Genomic DNA, 19583 nt, shown 5'->3' with positions numbered 1-19583 from the left:
TGAGCTTTAATTGAAGAGCAAAAACACAAAACTGTAAAGAAAGAAATGGAATGTGCTTGATTTTTTTTCTTTAAATAAAAGACTGATTCATAGCAAGCTATTGGAAATAAAAGACCATCATTCACTGGCACAACCCTATTTTGGTCGCACTTTTAAGGCACAGGAATATCAGTGTTTGTTTTTGAGATTGTTCATTCAATAATGGAAGGGTATGACGATACTAAAAGAATTTTTTTAAATAAACTAGAACATAACCACAAAGTTTTCTCATCTGGGATAAAGCACAGCTGAAGCTTAGAAGTTAACTTAATAATTACTACGTTAGCTTAAATATATATATTTGGAAATATAAACTAGACATTTTGTCCACTGGCCTGCCAATTATGTCGGAGGCAGTCGGCGCACTCAAAGGAACTGTGCTGAAAGCATCAGAAAGCAAAGGGGAGAGAGGGTGAGACTGTTCAAACAGCACATTGATAGTTTGTTTGACGTTATGTTTGAGTAACACTGGTTGACTCAAAGACAGAAGACTAAAAAGGAGTGGGGGTTGATGGAAGGATGTGTCAACGCGAGTTAATGGTTTGTTCTATAAAGTCTACGTGGTCCACACTCGGCAGTCTGATCTTTTATCTGAATTTCTTTTTCATAAGAAAATGGCAGGGGAAAAGGGACTTTCTCTTCTTTTATTATACATTCCTTGATGTCACGCAAATATTTTTTCTTTCAGTTTGCTCCCGTACACTTTGTTATCCAACGTCTGCTCCCTGGATAACAAACTGGATTACATCCGACTCCAGCAGGCCACACAGCGTGAGATTAGAGACTGCTGTGTCTTTGTTTTCACGGAAACATGGCTCAGCGAAAGAGTACCGGACGCCGCTATTCAGCTAAATGGGCTGGCCTCGTTTCGCGCCGACAGAAATGCAGCTCTGTGCGGTAAGACTCGCGGTGGCGGCTTGTGTGTTTACATCAACGAGAAATGGTGCAAGAACTCTGTGCTAGTCTCTAGTTATTGCTCATCGCTGGTGGAGTTTGTGACTGTTAGATGCAGACCTTTTTACTTACCACGGGAATTCACCACTGTTTTCATTATCGGAGTGTACATTCCACCTAGCGCTAATGCTAAGGAAGCGCTATGGGAATTGTATACAAAGATCAGTGAACTGCAAAATACACACCCGGATGGACTGTTTATTGTTGCTGGGGACTTCAACCATGCAAATCTCAAGTCAGTGCTTCCTAGATTCCATCAGTATGTGGACTTTGCAACGAGGGGAGAAAACACGCTAGATCTTGTTTACACAAACATCCCCGGCGCATATCGGGCAGAGCCCCGCCCCCACCTCGGCTACTCAGACCACATCTCTGTTATGCTAATTCCAGCATACAGACCACTCGTCAGGCGATCAAAACCGGTTCTGAAGCAGGTGAAAACTTGGCCAGCAGGAGCCATCTCTGCTCTTCAGGACTGTTTTGAGAGCACTGACTGGAACATGTTTAGAGAGGCTGCAACTTACGGCGACTTCACTGACTTGGAGGAGTACACATCATCAGTGTCCAGCTATATCAACAAGTGCACCGATGACGTCACTGTCTCCAAGATCATCATCTCACGACCCAACCAGAAACCGTGGATTACTGCGGAAGTGCGTGCACTTCCAAGGACCCGAGACTCTGCCTTCAAAGAGGGAGATAAGGTGGCGCTTAGAAGAGCGAGGGCTGAACTTTCTCGGGCCATCAGAGAGGCGAAGCGCGCACACGCCCAGAGAATCCACAACCACTTCAAGGACAGCGGCGACACACGACGCATGTGGTAGGGCTTACAAGCCATCGCTAACTACAGGACGACACCACCTGCCTGTGACAGTGACGGCTCCCTCCCAGATGTGCTTAACAACTTCTATGCTCGGTTCGACAGGCAGAACGACGTGGCGGCGAGGAAGACCACCCCTCCTCTGAACGACCAGGTCCTGTGTCTCACTACAGCTGAGGTGAGGAAAACTCTACGCAGAGTCAATCCACGTAAAGCTGCTGGACCAGACAACATCCCAGGCAGAGTGCTCAGAGAATGTGCTGATCAGCTGGCAAATGTTCTCACCGACATCTTCAACATCTCTCTGAGCAGTGCCGTTGTCCCCACGTGCTTCAAGGCCACCACCATCGTCCCCGTGCCCAAGAAGTCTTCTGTGTCCTGTCTCAATGACTACCGCCCTATCGCACTTACATCCACCATCATGAAGTGCTTCGAACGGCTCGTCATGAGACACATCAAGACCCTGCTGCCCCCCTCACTGGACCCAATGCAATTTGCATACCGCCATAACCGCTCAACGGACGACGCCATCTCCACTGCACTCCATCTTGCCCTGACACACTTGGACAAGAAGGACTCACACGTCCGAATGCTGTACATAGATTTCAGCTCAGCATTTAACACGATCATCCCCCAACAACTGATCGGAAAGCTGAGCCTGTTAGGCCTGAACACCTCCCTCTGCAACTGGATCCTGGACTTTCTGACCGGAAGGCCTCAGTCAGTACGGATCGGGAACTGCACCTCCAGCACCACCACACTGAGCACTGGGGCCCCACAAGGCTGTGTGCTCAGTCCTCTGCTGTTCACACTGCTGACTCATGACTGTGTAGCAACACACAGTTCAAATCACATCATTAAATTCGCTGATGACACGACCGTGGTGGGTCTCATTAGCAAGAACGACGAGTCAGCGTACAGAGAGGAAGTGCAGAGACTAACGGACTGGTGTAAGGACAACAACCTGTCTCTGAATGTTGACAAGACAAAAGAGATGGTTGTTGACTTTAGGAGGACACGAGGCGACCACTCACCGCTGAGCATCAACGGCTCCTCTGTAAAGATCGTTGACAGCACCAAATTCCTGGGCGTACACCTGGAGAAGGACCTCGGCTGGTCCCTCAACACCAGCTCCCTGCACAAGAAAGCCCAACAGCGTCTCTTCTTTCTGAGAAGACTGAGAAAGGCCCGGCTTCCACCACCGATCCTGACCACCTTCTATAGAGGAACTATTGAGAGCATCCTGAGCGGCTGCATCACTGTCTGGTTTGGGAGCTGTGCCATATCAGACCGCAAGACCCTACAGCGGATAGTGGGAACAGCAGAGAAGATCATCGGGGTCTCTCTACCCTCTATTGAGGACATCTACACCACACGCTGCATTCGCAAAGCCACCAGCATTGTGGCTGATCGGACACACCCCTCTCACACACTCTTTACACTCCTGCCATCTGGAAAAAGGTACCGAAGCATTCGGGCACGCACATCCAGACTGTGCAACAGCTTTTTTCCACAAGCCATCCGTCTCCTCAGCAAAAAGGGACTGACTGATAAACACGCACACACACACATACACTAACATTATCACTCAGCTTAACCCAAATACCTCAAAACATTGAGACTGGACTGACTAACCAACACAAGCGCAAACACACTGACCTACACCACCAAACCATCGCACACACCAACCTGTAAATGCTCTTTTGCACAATATTATTACTAGATTTTTTTTTTTTTTTTTTTTTTTTTGCACTAACTTGTCTTGTAGCACCTTGGTTCCTGGAGGAACGTTGTTTCGCCTCACTGTGTATTTTTAAACTGTATATGGTTGAAGTGACAATAAAGTTGAACTTGAACTTGAACTTGTTCTCTCCTATGTTTCATGATTTTTTTCTTTGGACTGCATCTTTCCCTACTTTCTTCATATAACATTTGTAATACCATAAAGTTGCTCACGTAGTTTGCTATATTTAAGAGCCAAAAAGGTTACTCCTTAGGGTCCACAAGCACCCGCCAGGCTCAGTCAGTTGATTCCAGACTAAAAATATTATGCTGAACCGTTAGAAGTACAATAGGAACTAAAAGAGATGAGAGATAATATTTCTCTATCCATGTGCTTCCTCTTCATTTATACAACAGTGGCCATTTTGCATCAGACACTTCATCTCAACATTGAATTTTCATATCAGGTAAGCTGTGACTCCAAGATATAGCACTTCTATTTTTCCATCTCTCCAACACAGTCCATGGCCAGTTTCTTTGTGCAGAATGTATCACTCTCATTTTGGAAATGTAGAAATGTAGTGTTCTGCTTCATCCCCAAAGAATATCCTGGTTCACAGTCAGTCATACTCCAACTCTCCTCTCCATAACTGAAAAAGTTGGTACTAGATATGTCCTGGTTAGATCAATCAAACCAGGACCCATAAGGCTGCAGTGCAGAATAAGGACAACCATCTGCTTTCCAAAATTCGAAAGACTAAACCTAACCCCCCTTTGTGTATGGCTTCTCTTTTACCACAGGCGAAGTCTAATGAGAATGAGAATAAAGAGTCTAAAGAGTTCTTTAATTTTGGTGAGATGAGACCCTAAGCAGGCTGCTTTTGCTCAGATGATAACATAGCAGATCAAAATATAATTGTTGCTGTCCCCATTCAGCCCTGTTTAGTAAATGGTAAATGTACTTTTTTTTAAATTGCTAATTATAGATTTACAGAAAAGGATGAAATCCCCAGGCTCAAGAAGTCTGTTATCTACCACTTTATGAGTCAGCTTTGGTTGATATCATAGGCGTTTGTTGCAGCTGCCCTGCAACAAACAGAACATAAAACTGTGGAAAAACATTGTAGTACTTTAAACTCTTTACTATATTATTTTAGGCCCATTAGTTGATGTACTTGTAGTTTCTTTTAACTCTAGTTACAGAAATTCATTAATGCATTGTAGACAGACTGAACAGATGCCTTGAATGTTTTCTGAATATGTGGCTCCTTGTAGTTTCATGTTGAAATGCTCAATATTTCATCACTTCATGTTCTCAAACCAGCAGTTAAGTAATTTTCTTGGCTCTTTCCTTAATCTTCAGTTGTCGTTTTCCAAAGTGCTGACAGGGGTTCCCGTTAGGGTGGAGAAGAGGAAGTAAAGGACAGCAGATCTCCATGTGACCATTTCTTTGCATATGATTTGAGTATCTCTTTCTCTTCAGTCTTGCCACTTAATCTCCTTCTGATTAGGCATCCATTTCTCCACATCTCATAAAAAACATTAAGCATTACAGAGCTACAAAAACAAAAAAGATGGAAATTTCCAGTTCTTGAAAGAAACTTTCAACTCTTTTCCTGCAACTAATTAAAGGTTCTGCATCAAGAACTACCAAATAAGTATGTAATGACTACTGTTCATAGGTAATGTATGTAATGATATCCAGGTGTTTGTAAGTTAAATCCAACACCCTCTTTTAAGCTGAACTCCATGCACAGTCAAGTCTGTTGCTGTATCGTGATTCACCAGCTGGATCCTCGTGAGGTTGCGTTTCTGCACGTTAGAACAGATCAGCCTGATCTGAAAGGTTGCAGTAAAATCTGAGAAATGTAGTCTGTTTAAATGAATAAGACGGGCATGATCAGTTTGTCTTCACAGGACTTTTCCTGCTCAAATTTGCCTTCAGGGGTGATTGTATGCTTAAGCATTATTGGTTCGAATATAGTTAAGGCAATGAGGCTAGGTTAGTTTACTCAGGGTTTAAACCAGTGTATTGCAAGCTCAGCAGCCTACATGACCTAAGGTGACCTTCCACAGAGCCTAATAATCTTTCTTCTTTTTTTTTTAATAGAAAAGTTATAAACTTATTATCTTACTGCTGCCTTTAACCATTTTACACATAAAACAAAACAGGAAGTTTGACAAAGAGATAATAAATAAGGTTAATGTCATACCTTAATACTGCAGCTAATATCTGTCCACTTGTAAGTTCAGTAATTAAGAAATACAATACGCTAGGCCAGAATGTTTAACACATCTTAGTGCCTCATAAAGGACAGCTTGAACAGAAGTAGACCACATGAATAAAAGCCCTGGATAATAACATTAAAACCTTTTTATTAAGGTGTATGTTTATTATTTTTAGTCAATATTTTCAATGTTGTTCATTTGTTCAGTTATTTATTAACTTCAATATCATATAATTACTGAAATTTAAAATTTACTTAACTTTTAAATTACATGTATATTTACAGTTTTAATTTTATCAAGAGGTTTTTTTAAAGGAGATAAAAGACAGACGGGGGAAAGAGAGGTCTAGACTGCTCACAGGGATTCACAGGGATTTGCATGGTAGCCATGAAGACAGCAACGAAGAGCATACACCCAACCAACACTTCAGTCATGTGCTGACAAAATTAGAACAGGTAATCCTCAAGACAAAGTCAGCTGCAGACAACCTTCCTGACATTTTAGCTGAACTAGAACAGGGCACAACTGTAAAGGGATATTAAAAGAAAACATAAAAAGTATTGTTTTTTTTATCCTGATTATCTAGTTTTCATAATTGATGAAAGACCAAATTGTTCATGAAATTAAAATCTTATCAATTCCCCAGCTCAACACGCAGTTAGACATTTCTTAGTCCTGAAAAATACACTGGTTTTTGGCAAAGAAGGAAACTTGACACTACATTTAGCTTCAATTAGCTAGCTTATTCTCACATTGGCACAAAACATCATTTTACCCTTGTACTCAGGAAGCTAGCACTCTTTAATGTGTGCAGTTTGTTCATTTTCTCCTTACAGCTCCATTAAGTAATATCTGGAAAAGTTCAGAGCTGCAATGAACTCTGCACACTAATCTATCATATGCTCAGAAGAAAAATCATAACAGTGTAAAGCTGGTGAGCACTAAGCTTTTCTCAGCAGGATTTTACTGTTTTTTAATGCGCTAGAGGGCAGCTTACTGATGACAATGATCGATTTAAAAGCACCTGAATGCATGTAGCTTTACTTTGTTTGATCATTTTATCCAGGGAGGAGGCTCAGGTCTTTGTTCATTGTCTCAACTTTAAAACATCACCTGAGGCACATCTCTTCTTTCATTTACTTTTTTCTTTTTCTTCTTTGTCTTCTGTTTTCCTAATTATCCATTTCTCAACCTGTTATTTCTAATGTCCCTCCTTCAGTTCTGTATTTGCTCTCATTTTAATTATTCTTCCTCCTTCCCTCACAACATAACCACACAGATGACACACCTTTACATGTGAGTTTGTTTGGCCAGTTCTGAAGAAACGCATGCTCATTAAGAGTGTGTGTCCTCGCCCACATTCACCTGAGGCTGCCTATAATCCTGTCAACAACACTAAGACTTCCCTGAAATCAGCCGCTCCCACACACACTAAACTATGAGGAACCATAAACGTTATATGAGCAATGTGACAAATGCAGTGTGACGTCACCAATAAAGACGGGGGGGATACAGTCAGAGCATGAAAACAGAAGTACCAAGGATGTCAGGATGGAAGGATAGATGTGAGCAAAAACAGATGAGTGTGGGAGGTCGATGACTCATAACGCCACTCCTGATATAGCCGAGACAGAAATCAATAATCCGTCTGTCTCTCTCCAGGAGAACTCAAAGGTCTAATGAAGCTGCAGCAGCATGGATTTTCTTCTGATAGGTAACATGTCTTTGCATCAAAGAGGAAGTTGGAGGAGAATATAATAATGAGATGATGAGTTGAGATTAAAACACAGCTGACCACTTGTAAGCTCTATAAGATAATGTAATTATCTTATAGAGCTGTGGACTGGAGCCTCAATTTAAGACAGCACAGAAAGTCTGCTTGCTAAGGAGTCTTAAGTGAATGAACACTGAGAGCCTCTTTAGCTCTTGGACGCATTTCCACACATGCTGTTAAGACAGTCCGTGTGTTAACTGATGATGTAAACATTCTGCCGAGCTCTGTCAGACACAAGTTCGCAAAACTATTCAACAGTTATACTCTGACTCTCCAGCTTTTTTACTCGTGCTATTAGAACACTTCAGAAAATATTCCCCCTTCGTCAGACTAAAATTTCTAAGTGAGCATTAAACTTAGGATTGGGACTTTACTGATACCAAATAATCCAAACGACAAGGAAACACTTGAACTATTAATCTTATATCATCTCAGATGATTTCTTGGCTAAAGTTTGATCTATTTTTTTCCTTTCTTTTCTATGATGCCAATTATCACTGTCCATCAAGGACCCTCAACATGGACATTTACTCAGAAAAAAAAAAATTACCCTCATCCTCCATTTCCCCTGTGCTAATTTTTTTATGTTAGCCTGGCCATAACTTGCTCAACCTCGAATCTCCCCTCCCCCCCCCCCCCCAAATCTATGGATGTCACCTAGGGCTGCCACGATTGGTCGACTAGTCACGATTACGTCAACTATCAAAATCGTCGACGACTGATTCAATAGTCGACGCGTCGTTTGAAGCTTTGTAAGATCGCAAAAGACGCAGGAATGAGTAGTAGGATTTAAGAGTGTAATAACGGACTGAAACAGAAGATGGCAGCACTGCATGTACAAGGATGCCAGCTGCCGTTAAACCCCGAAGAGGAAGCTGTGTCCCAGAATTCATAGCGCGGCCCTGCTCAGTTTCCAACAATGGCGGCAGCTAGTTAGTTTTAATATTACTCTTATTATTCTTTCTGGGTCACAAAATAAACGTTTAACATATTTTCAGGCGAGAATGTAGCTGTGTAAACCTCAAATATCGGCTCAGTTTATCAGGACACCACATATTTTCAAAAGCGCTCCGACGTTTTCGGAGACGTCTGTTACCCACTAGCTCGATAGCTAGCCGGGGGCTAGGTCACTAGCGCCGTGAGAACACCGGACTCCCGGCAAATTGTTTTCAAACCCACTGCTGTCTTTCGCTACTCAGGTTAAATATATATGAGTCACTTAGATAAATTAAAAATGTTATTGTTTGGCTTTTTTTTTTTTTTTTTTTTAGTATTTTATTTGTTCCTGAGTAAATCTGTTTGGCTGAGATTAAAGTTATAGTTTTTACACAGCTGAATAAACGTCAAGCAGACAGCTGATTATCAGAAGTGTGAGATGCTTGAGAATATTCTCCGGTGTCCTGTTATATTTTAGATAGCAAGGAGTTTATTAAACAGCACCGAAACAATCTGCAAATTTCATTAAAATTGAATAAACTATCATCTTGTCTTTATTTTTAGTTAGCACCTTAAAAGCTTAAAGCTGTAAGCTAATGATAGTTATATAAGAGCAGATGCTGCTGGTGCAATAAGCTGTACGTTTTAAGTTCAATGGATGATGATCTGATTAGTCGACTAATCGCATAAATAATCGGTGACTAGTCGACTATCAAAATAATCGTTTGTGGCAGCCCTAATGTCACCTAAACACCTAAAGAACATACACCGTTTATTTTATTGGAGGTGAGAGAGAAAGACACTTTAACTCTCAGCAGCGTCTCGGTGTTCGTTTACCAATGGGAACTGAAGGAGCATTCGGATCTAAAAGTTCATTATGCTTGATTCAGCATTGTAATAATGTGGGGAAAACGCACAATCCAACACACTTTTTGAGATGATGGTGAAACATCAACCACATATTTCACTGCAATCCATAGTCCATTTAAATTAGGCAACATCCGGTCCTGGGTGTGGGTGTGCATGTTAGTCAAAGCTTCCAATGCTGCAGCCCTTGCTCTCTCTCTCTTAATTTTAAACGATGATGGCCAAATGTAAAGCAGATAACAATGCCACTACCTAGCACAGTTAAGCTGTATTTAAATATAGAAATTAAATTGCTGTATGCAAGTTTGTGCTGTGCAATTTTTTAACTCTAACTTTCATGACACCCTTTCCTTTGCTTTTGCTATTCTGTGGAGGTCAAAGTTAACGCCCTGGCAGACAAATTTAATTAAGCTTATATTCATTTATTTTCTCGTTTTCATAAAAATTATAAATAAACTTCAAGGAAATCCACTTAAATGCAATGAAGAGTTCAATCAATCCACAATTTCTCCAAAGTCAGTGAGTAATTAATATCAATCAAATAATCCATAACCCAATATTTCGCAAAATAATTGTGTTTAAGATTTTTGCTGTAAGAAAGAAGAATAAGTGTAAGAATAACCACTCCACTGGAGCAACGCATAACCACATCAGGACATGTGTGGACAATAGCCTGGAAGAAAAGAGGGCTGTTGGTGCTATTATGATTCACTCTGCTGGGCTATGTCATGACACACCCATCACCTTTTTCTGAGGAGTCCATGGGGGGAAAAATGAAGTTATATTTACCATTAATATCTACTTAATAATCCAGACTGTAACTAGATTAACTGAACTGGTTTTTCCTTTCCATTATGTAATTTTTTTCCTGGCCACCATGAGTTGAAGCACTGTCACTTTTTTTCCTAGCCGTCCAATGGGGAGAGGAAATGCAGGACTACTACTGCACCAATCAACTCTTAAGTCCCATTTGTACAAGTGCCGAAGAGGGAGAGAAGTTTCGTCTAAACACATAAGTGAGATGTGCTAACATTAAATGACAACAGCATCCAGTATAAAACTCTCACACAGAGCTGAATTGACACTAGTGTAAATAAATTAGGTAAATAATGTAAATACGCGGTTATATTTGTTTTTATTTAATCCATCCTGGTCCTGCTAGTTCCTGATTTATTCTCTTACACAGGAAATAATATTCTCATGTTCTTCCTTAAAGTCTGATGAAAAGCATAATCTACATAGGGATAATCCTGACTATTAACACCGGTACTGGATCAGTACTTAGTAACAGAACTGGAAGAAGTTGGATCAGTGCATCACAAAATGACCTACAATCTGCTAAAAGCATCTGTGCCTCCCTGCCTATTGGTTAATTCAGAAGTGTGAAATCTTCACAGGCACGTTATGATGCCCGGAGGAGAGATTTATCTGAAGAGAGACTCTACTTAATTAGACATGACTCTGTGTGTGTGTGTGTGTGTGTGTGTGTGTGTGTGTGTGTGTGTGTGTGTGTGTGTGTGTGTGTGTGTGTGTCAGATGGTAGCAGTGCCCCTATTGGGTCTGTGCCATGTTGGTGAACCAGGATATGATGCCACACACGCACATACACTCGATCATAACCATTCCTCTTCCTTGTTATCTGACAGCAGAAGTGACTCATGTGTACTGCTTGCTGTTCTCACCACAGGACGTCTGCAAGTTCCATCATGTTACGCGCAAAACGTTTAACTAATTTTCCTCAGACTCTTCATCACACAGAGATCCAGTAACAGACAACAAACACTCACTCACTACAGCAACATGACCCCTCTATTAGAGATGAAGGTCTGCTTCAATCAGAGGTGTATTATTCAGTCCAAGAATGTGCATTACAATGTTGAGAAAAATAAAAACAGCTCAAAGTAGAGCTGCTATAGCTTCCGTGAGTCACCCGAAGATCCATTGTTACACAATATCGCTGTATTTCTGAAGACTGAATCATCTGCTGTAGGTTGTTTTCGTAACAGGACACCAGAAAAGTGTACAATGAAGGAATCCCAACAAGTTGCTTCTGTTCATCTGCACGTAGCGAAGAAGTCACTTGGATGAGTTATCTGGATGATTGAGCATGCATAAAGATACAGTGAAGCAAGTTCAACACAAACAACCTTCTTTTGCATTACCAGGCTTGACAAAAGCTAAAACCCCCAATTGGAGATGGCAGGTAACACAACGGTGGTTTTCAACTTCCTCTGTTAAGCATCTGCTTCAGGCTCTGTGCGCGCTCACATGTCATATAACAAAATGATCCCTATGAGTGCCACCTACCACAATATTATCTACATAATGATGACCTATAAGAAACATAAAAATGTATAACAATAAAATGCAACGCTGTTACAAATAAGACAAGCTACTGGAGAAAATCAATACTCTAGTAAAACGTTTCAGTTTTCATTATTATTTTATGGCTGAGTATGTGCTTTTAACAAGATGGTGGCGCATTAGAGTTCCGGTACATTAACCAGACACATTTAAACATTAAATGTTACTGTCCCATAGAATAATAAAGTAGACAATTAATTAATTTGACCGACTGACTTGGTATTCTTGCTGTTTGTTCTGTGTTCTAGCACCTGCAGAATGAAGTATTAAAATATGTACACATTTTTGCATCACCAGCTGAATCCTGCACATCACAGTGAGAATACAAAGCAGTCTTTATTCATCAGGCTGCACATTTTAACATTTCCCCAACAAACAATCTATATTGCACACAAAACGTGCTATGAATAAAGGAAACAGTGAAAACCTGGAGCTTGCATGCGATTTCAAACCAGACTGAACATAACCTGCTCTGGTTATATGTTCAGCAGAAGTTATGATGGTGATTTAGCCAGGTAAGGAGAGAGCAACTTCCATGACACAGAAAACTCTGACTTTAAGCTTTAGAATACCTTGCTAACCTATTAATCTTACTTCTTACCACCCCCTCTGACAATACATAATAGCAAATACTGACAAAGAAAAAAAAAGTTGTTATTGAAGAAATATATCAAGAACAAGGACATTTGGGCTTAAAAATAAATAATTAATAACAGGTACACTCAAGTACACAGCCATGCTCAAAAGTACAGAGATCATCCCTATAAAAACCAAGAACAGGACTGAATATACATCCATTACTCCCTTCATGGTCACCTCCTGGTCCAACAACATGGCTCAATATGCCTCCCAGTATACAGTTCCATCTTTTAATCTGTAATTCTATGGTAAAAATGTAAATGAGAAACATAAACTGCTCTAGAAGACTGCCAAAGTTACCTTACTTAACAGTAAGCTATGGATTTTTCTGTAAATTAAAGGTCACTTAAAAAAAGTTAGAAAAATCTTGGTGATTTGGTAAACAGACTGGTACTTATATAATGGTACTCCTTTCTACAGGAAGAGCTAGGGATCGATCAGCTGACCTTCCCATTGGTAGACGACCCACTGTACTCAACCCAACCTTACCCAAATATAGACATTTTGGCACACCAATCGGACCGGACACCTTTTTTCTCTTAAACATAGCACAATGGTATTATCCTATGTTTTTAATGCATTGCATACATTACCTTCATTTTGGCATGACCTAAAAGCCCAAACAAGCACAGCAGGCTGAGTTTACTTCAGATCATATTTATGCATCTATTTTTATAAGCTGAGTTTAAAGGAAATCCACAGTGAAAAGTAAAATTTAAAAACTCCCAAAGTCTGATTAACTGATTCCAAAATGTCAACAAATGGCTAAACCTGATCAGTAAAAATCACCCATGCCCATGCCAGTACGTGAAAGGCCAGTAGAACCAGAGCCATTTGCTGCCTATTCTGGACCAAGGGGGGGAAGAAAAAAAAGAGATGAGATTGGAAAAGAGAAGCTGCTAACTATGAACATCTGAGAGCAGTGGAACTCAGACAGACAGGCAGCAAAAGGGCAGAGTGCTTGACAAACATCAAAGGGTGCACAGCTGGTAAAATCCACCCCCATCCAGCTCTCTTACCCTCTCAGATGGCCCACTTCCAGTTTTAACCTCTGCTCATTCATTACCTAATCAACATCAGCAGCACTGCACATCCAGAAATCCCATGTCAAGCCTTTAATAACCTAAATTTCAAGCTTACTCGTGCTTTCCTGAGACTCTATATTTTAAATTCCACTTTGTTTATGCATTTTTTAGATGTTATGTCCAAATCTGTCCCAATCAAATAGTTCATGACAGTCATAATTTATATATATATATATAAAAAAAAGAAAAAATATATATATATATTATATATATATATATATATATATATATATATATATTTTTTTTTTTTTTTTAAGTGTAAGTCTCACGGAGAATAAATAGAACTGCCAAATCAGCATTGCAAGGGTCAAATCTTCAATACAATATTATAACAGGCTTACAATATTACAGGCTGCTGCCATGAAGTTACTTAATATGAAGCAGATATGACTTTTGAAGTCTGATATTACAGGTAACCCAATATATTGGGATAAGTATGCAAAAAAATAAAGGGGAAAAAACAGCTTGATTAAAAAAAAAAAGATGTAGCGACATGTAATGAAATGACTTGTATGTCCGTTTTTTTTTACCTTCATGTCGTTCATGATGAGCTGGAAGAGCCCTCCCAAGGCGCTGCATTCTTTCTCTATTCCCGCATCCATTTTTTCCACAGGCTTGGAAAAATCCTTCTCAACTTCACAACAACTTTTTTTTACCTCCTCCTTGAAGAGAAAGAAATAAAAACTTCCAGCAAAGTGTTGAGAAACTCCAAAAGAAGAATCAATTGAGGCTTTTATTTAATATAGGGAGCGGAGTTACAACACCCCGAGGGCAAAGTCCGCTTTTTAAAAAAAAAAAAACTGTTTAAAAACAGCAGTGGAAAAGGAAGAAGCGGGGAACACACATGAGTCCAATCCGAGGTACTAATGCTGGGCTTCAGTCAGCCAATGCTACCAGCCGGCCAACTTGACAAACCTCCGAAAAACCCACACATCATGCCTGAACCAGCAGCCTTCTGTCTGGAAAATGTCGGGCACTGTTTCTAAACTTTAACCCCGCTCTGCGTTCACTCCCTGCGGACGGAAAGCCCAGCTAACCACAGCGAGCTAGCAAACCCGGCTAACTCCGCTAGCAACCTGTGTGACTGCGCGCGCGTGTTTGTGTGTGTATGTGCATCCAAAGGAAAACACGCGCGCGCACACAGTCCGGGATCAATCCGTTGGCCCAAAAATAAACCGACGCGGCTTTCAGCTGATGTGCTGCTCAGGTTTAACGTTCTGAAAGTCGTTGTTTCCAGGAGTGTATCCGAGTGATTTACGTTTTCCTCCTGCGAGTTTTAACGACAGACGCTGCCCCGTCCTTCTCTCCTTACTCCAGTGGGAGTCCTAACCTGAAGTGAATGAGCGCGTCCGCGAACTGCGCATCAAGGTAGCCGAAGTGACAGCGCCCACATCCCGTCAAGAGTTTCACAATAAAAGCCATCAATCTAAAATTTCAGTCACTGTAGTTTTTTTTATTAGTTTTAATTTTTCTGTCATTTCGAAATTGCGTTTTCACGTTTCGGCGAGTTATAATAAAAAAAGGACCAAACTCACAAAGCACTTGCTGTTTTCTTATTTGCTTCTTTCATGTTTTTACTGGCTGGGGAACATGTGCTCAAAATTTTGAGATGGACATTTCCAGTTCCCATTGAAATCTATACATGTAACGTTAAACAGTATATTTAATAAATTCTAAAAGGCACTTTTTGTTTCTTATTTTACAGGAAATTTATACATTAAAGCAAGGTAAGTTTTTCAGCTCTGCGCAGCTTTACTTGATTAAAATTACCTGCCTGTTCCTGTGTGGAAATGAGACTTTAAAACAAAATGCATTTGAAATACAAAAATATTGTACATGGAGGATAATAGCATACAATCTCTTCTCATATTACTAATTGCCTAACCACACGCCAGCAAGCACCTGAAGCCCACTGAACTAGTTTGTGAACTGGTAATTTGAGATGAAATTACTTTTAATTTAAGATGACTTCTCTTAGATAGTAAAATTTTAAATAGAGCGCTCCATCAGTACTTTAGGAGTTTGTGACTGCATCTACAGATTGACTCATGTGGTCAGTTTTAACCGCTAATTGTTGCATATTATTATGGATACCAATTTTTTTGCCAATCAGCACTCTCATCTCAAGCAGTTCTTGCCTGGAATTTATTACCTCCAAATATGAATATGTTGCCTTAAAATGTTTCCTATTGAACAATCAATTAGGTCACATGATCTGACAACAACAGCAACAACATTTATTTGTTTGGGATAACTTTTATAAATTTATTTTGGGGGTTTTTTTTGTTTTGTTTTTTTTTTTTTTTTGCTATTTTATTCTAATAAAACTCTTTCCTGGCTGGGGACTCCAAGTGAAAATTAGTCTTCTTGGCTAAATGTGATAAATGGATATTTTGCCTCTGTGTGAAGTTTATTAAACCATTATACTTTTACCAAAGTTCCAGTGGCGGCAATTCATTTTTATTTTGTAAGCAAACAAATAAAATAACTCACTTTATTTTTGTCCTTAACATCTTGCACAATCCCTTATTTTATATACAAGAAATTATCTTGAAAAGTTGCATTTGAAATGCATTGATAAGTAGACCTGAGTCAAAATGTGTTTTTAAAGGTTTACTTTGTTGGGGCTTTTTATTTGTAGTGCTACGTAATTTCCTGTCGAAGCAGCGTTCGGCTCACTTGAAGCTGCTGCCTCCGTGCATAGTGGAGGTTTGTTGTGTGTTGAAGACGCGGCAGTCTGCCGGGGCGGAGCTACAAGCTGTGACTTTAATGTGACTTTACTGGGAGATGACAATAAGAGCTAAACTGGTCATCAGCCAGTTTAACACGAATGGAGTCTTTGCAGAAAACGTACTTGTGTCTGTTTATTCATCACTTCTGCCAAAACTGACTTGTAGCAAGTTGTCTCTAAAAATCTGAGAATCGCACTGTGTAACGAGGTATTTACTCTCAAGGCTTTACCTTAGCCTCCACTGACACTGTGAGGAACCTTGGAGTGAGTTTGGAGCAGTGTAGGTCCTTTAACTTGCATATTAAACAAATATCTAGGAATACCTTCTAGAGCAGGACAATATGGCCAAAAATATTTATCACAATATATATTTGAACATTTGCGATAATGATATAATTGACGCGAGACAAAATACTTTACAGGCTTTACACACTTCACAACTTTATTAGTGCAAAAAAAACCCATCAATATATTTTCAATTAAACAAGCAGTTATTTTTTATGTGCATTAAAGCTGTATAAAATTTTAACAGCGCAAATGCAAATTCCTTGCTGACGTTTTAACCAAAAATAATTTCCAGTGGAAATTGGCCGACATATCCATATGTTGAAGCACAGTACCTATCACTCCGCAAGGCTCCTGAAATGGTATCCGTAATGCTCCGACTGTCATGGTCCTGGGCCATGTGGGCCCAGTATTCTTAGTTTCTTATATTTTTGTATTTCGTTCCTTATTTAGGCCATGTTTCCTAAGTTGTCCTGTTGTGTTGTTCCTTATTTGACTTCCCCTTGTGACTTTTATCCCCTGTGTGCCCCTCTATGTATCTGTGAGCCCTCATCTCCCCTCCTTGTTTCATTCCATGTTTCCCCAGCCCACTATGCCCGCGCTCTCTCTCTCCTCCTGTTTGCACCTGTGTACTTCCTGTTTTACTTTGACAGTCTCCCGTCAGTGTTGTTTACTCCTGCCATGTCTTGTTATGTTTATCTGTGTCAGCTGTGTTCCCATGTGTGGCCACTTCCCCTGATCATCCCTCTTGTGTATTTAGTCTCTGTGTTTCATGTAGTCTGTGTCGCGTCGTCTGTGTTACCACCCCCTGTGTTCCGTATCTCCAGCCATAGCTTTTCCTTAGTTTATGTCCAGTTTAGGTTTCTGTTTGAACTATTACTCTTATGCTGCCCTCACTCTGTTTTGTTCCTTTCATCAGCCAGAATAAAAGGCTCGCTTTTGTTTAACTCCACTCCTGCATCCTCGCTTGTGTTCGCTCCTGGGTCCACCACACACATTTCCGCACGGTCTGCCTCCGCAGACCGTGACACCGACAATGAATCAAGCCATGCGGCTTTGTAGCTTATCAAAGTCGTATTAAAACTAGTGCTGTCAGCGTTAATCTTGTTAAAATGACATTAAAGCCATAACCGCGTTAACCCGGATGCCCAGTGTGTGGCCAGGTTTTTTGGCTGCTTAGATGTTCTACCAAAAATTGTGCTTTGGTGTGTATCTGACAGACAAAAACCAAACCAGTTCCACACCACTGAAGTTGGCACCATTTTTACAAACCAATTCGGGTTTATCTGTTTCAATCAACGATCCGCTTTCGCCCTTCTAATTCTCTGTCGCCGCCATGCTTTTTCCACCATGTGTGTATGAAAACAAAGGCACTGCGCACTCGTTTTACCCATATTCTATCGCGATATTTCATTTTCTTATCATTGCCTAACATTATACCGGTGTTACCGTGAACGGTATGATATGGCCCAGCCCTAATACCTTCTATCATCTGCACATTATTGTTAAAACAGCATTAAATTAAAATGATGCAGAAAAATAAGTGCATTTGTTACTTTTAGGGTGGACTCTTGTAATTCTTTATTGTCAGGCTGCCTTAACAGCTCACTGAAGAGCCTTCAGTTGATCAAAAACATGTAAGTGAGAGTACTAAAGAAAAGATATATCATATTTTTTCTCATATTAGCTCATTTTCATTGGCTCCTTATTAAACCCACAATTGAATTTAAAAATCTCTTTCTCACAATCAGATCCCATCATATCTTAGAGAACTCATAGTAATAGTGTGATAGTATAGTATAGTAATAATATTAACATAATCGCTGCATAATCGCTACCAGACTGCAGGCTTACTTGTGGTTCCTAGAGAATTGAAAAGTAGGATGGGAGGCAGATCCTGTGGAACCAGCACCGAGTCTGGATTTGGAAGATAGACACCATTTTTACTTTTAAGATCAGGCTTAAAACTTCCCTTTTGATAAAACTTGTATTTAAGGCTGAACCAGGTGACCCTGAACCAACTTTTAGCGATGCTGAAATAGACTCAGCAAGCTGGGGGACTTCCCGTGATGTAATCAACACTTTTCTCCACTCCCTTCTTTTCACTTCCCATGTGTTTATATGCCTCTGTTTGAGGTGTCTTCCTGTTTATAAACAAGGTTCTGTCTTCCCACTACCACCAAGTGCTTGCTCATAGTGGATTACGAGATTGTTTTAGTTTTTCTCAAATATTGAAAGATCTTTATTTATTGTATTAAGCACCTGAAGACGACTGTTGTGAAGTGGCGCTGCATATGAAATTAAATGAAGTGAAATTAAAAAAGAGGAAATAGTTACAGTTTCCAACACCTGGTTTGCAGTTCAGTGAGGGCCACCTGATGATTTGCTACCAGGTTTTGCTTATATTATTCTCTAACGCTTCGCCTCTGAGCTGTCTTTTCCACATTTGTCCTGATGATTATTTAAAAATTTGGGAGTTGTGTGAGTTGGATTACATTTATAGCACTCTTGTCCGTGAGGAGCCACAGATGCATTTGGCTTCAGAAATCCTTGTCTCTGAACGGTTTAGTGTGCTCAAACCATAATGCCTGCACAGGAAAAAGGCGTCTCAAGGGTCATGTTATCTTACAGGCCACACTTGCTGTTTTTAATTCTTAAAAAAATTGAAATTAATCATTTGGAGTCATTTGTTTTCTTGTAATTATAGTGGTGTCCAGCTGTTTCCTCTTTATTGTCTGCAGCTGAGTGAGACTTTTTTTTTAGATTGCAGCTTTAAGAAACAAATAACCCAACAGTCACATCCAAGCCATGGACCAATTAGCCAGATGTGAAAGTAGGTGACTGACCTCTGTTTTTTCATTCTTGACGCAGGTCTTTTGACTGAGAACAGTCCAGAGGAAAGCACCATAAATGCTTTAGAGGAGAGACTTTCTGAAAATGTGGCTCTTATTGCCATTTATGGCAGGCAGGATTTTTGTTTATAAGTGCAGAACAACATTTAATAAATGCTAATATTTATAAATGGAACCTATTATGGTTTTCAGTATTTTTATATTGTCATGTTGGACGTTTGTATTATGCACAAAGTTTCACATACTAAGATCATCACGCACACAAGTAAATATGGTAATTACAAAT

At 40.1% G+C, this 19583-nt stretch overlaps 1 protein-coding gene across 2 annotated transcripts in view; it reads right to left on the bottom strand.

Annotated features, from left to right (window-relative positions):
- Positions 1-14785, bottom strand: part of mtss1 (MTSS I-BAR domain containing 1) — a 79355-nt gene extending 64570 nt beyond the window's left edge. For both annotated transcript variants that reach the window (XM_004548830.4, XM_076884181.1), the window contains exon 1: positions 13960-14785. In XM_004548830.4, coding sequence (XP_004548887.3) covers positions 13960-14031 — 72 coding nt within the window. In that variant the 5' untranslated portion in view covers positions 14032-14785. The remainder of the gene's footprint in view (positions 1-13959) is intronic.
- Positions 14786-19583: the final 4798 nt, after the last annotated feature.

Source organism: Maylandia zebra, linkage group LG5, assembly GCF_041146795.1.
Source record: "Maylandia zebra isolate NMK-2024a linkage group LG5, Mzebra_GT3a, whole genome shotgun sequence".
Lineage (NCBI taxonomy): Eukaryota > Metazoa > Chordata > Actinopteri > Cichliformes > Cichlidae > Maylandia > Maylandia zebra.
Note: the sequence above shows the minus strand (reverse complement) of the source record. Positions and strands in the feature narration are given on the sequence as shown.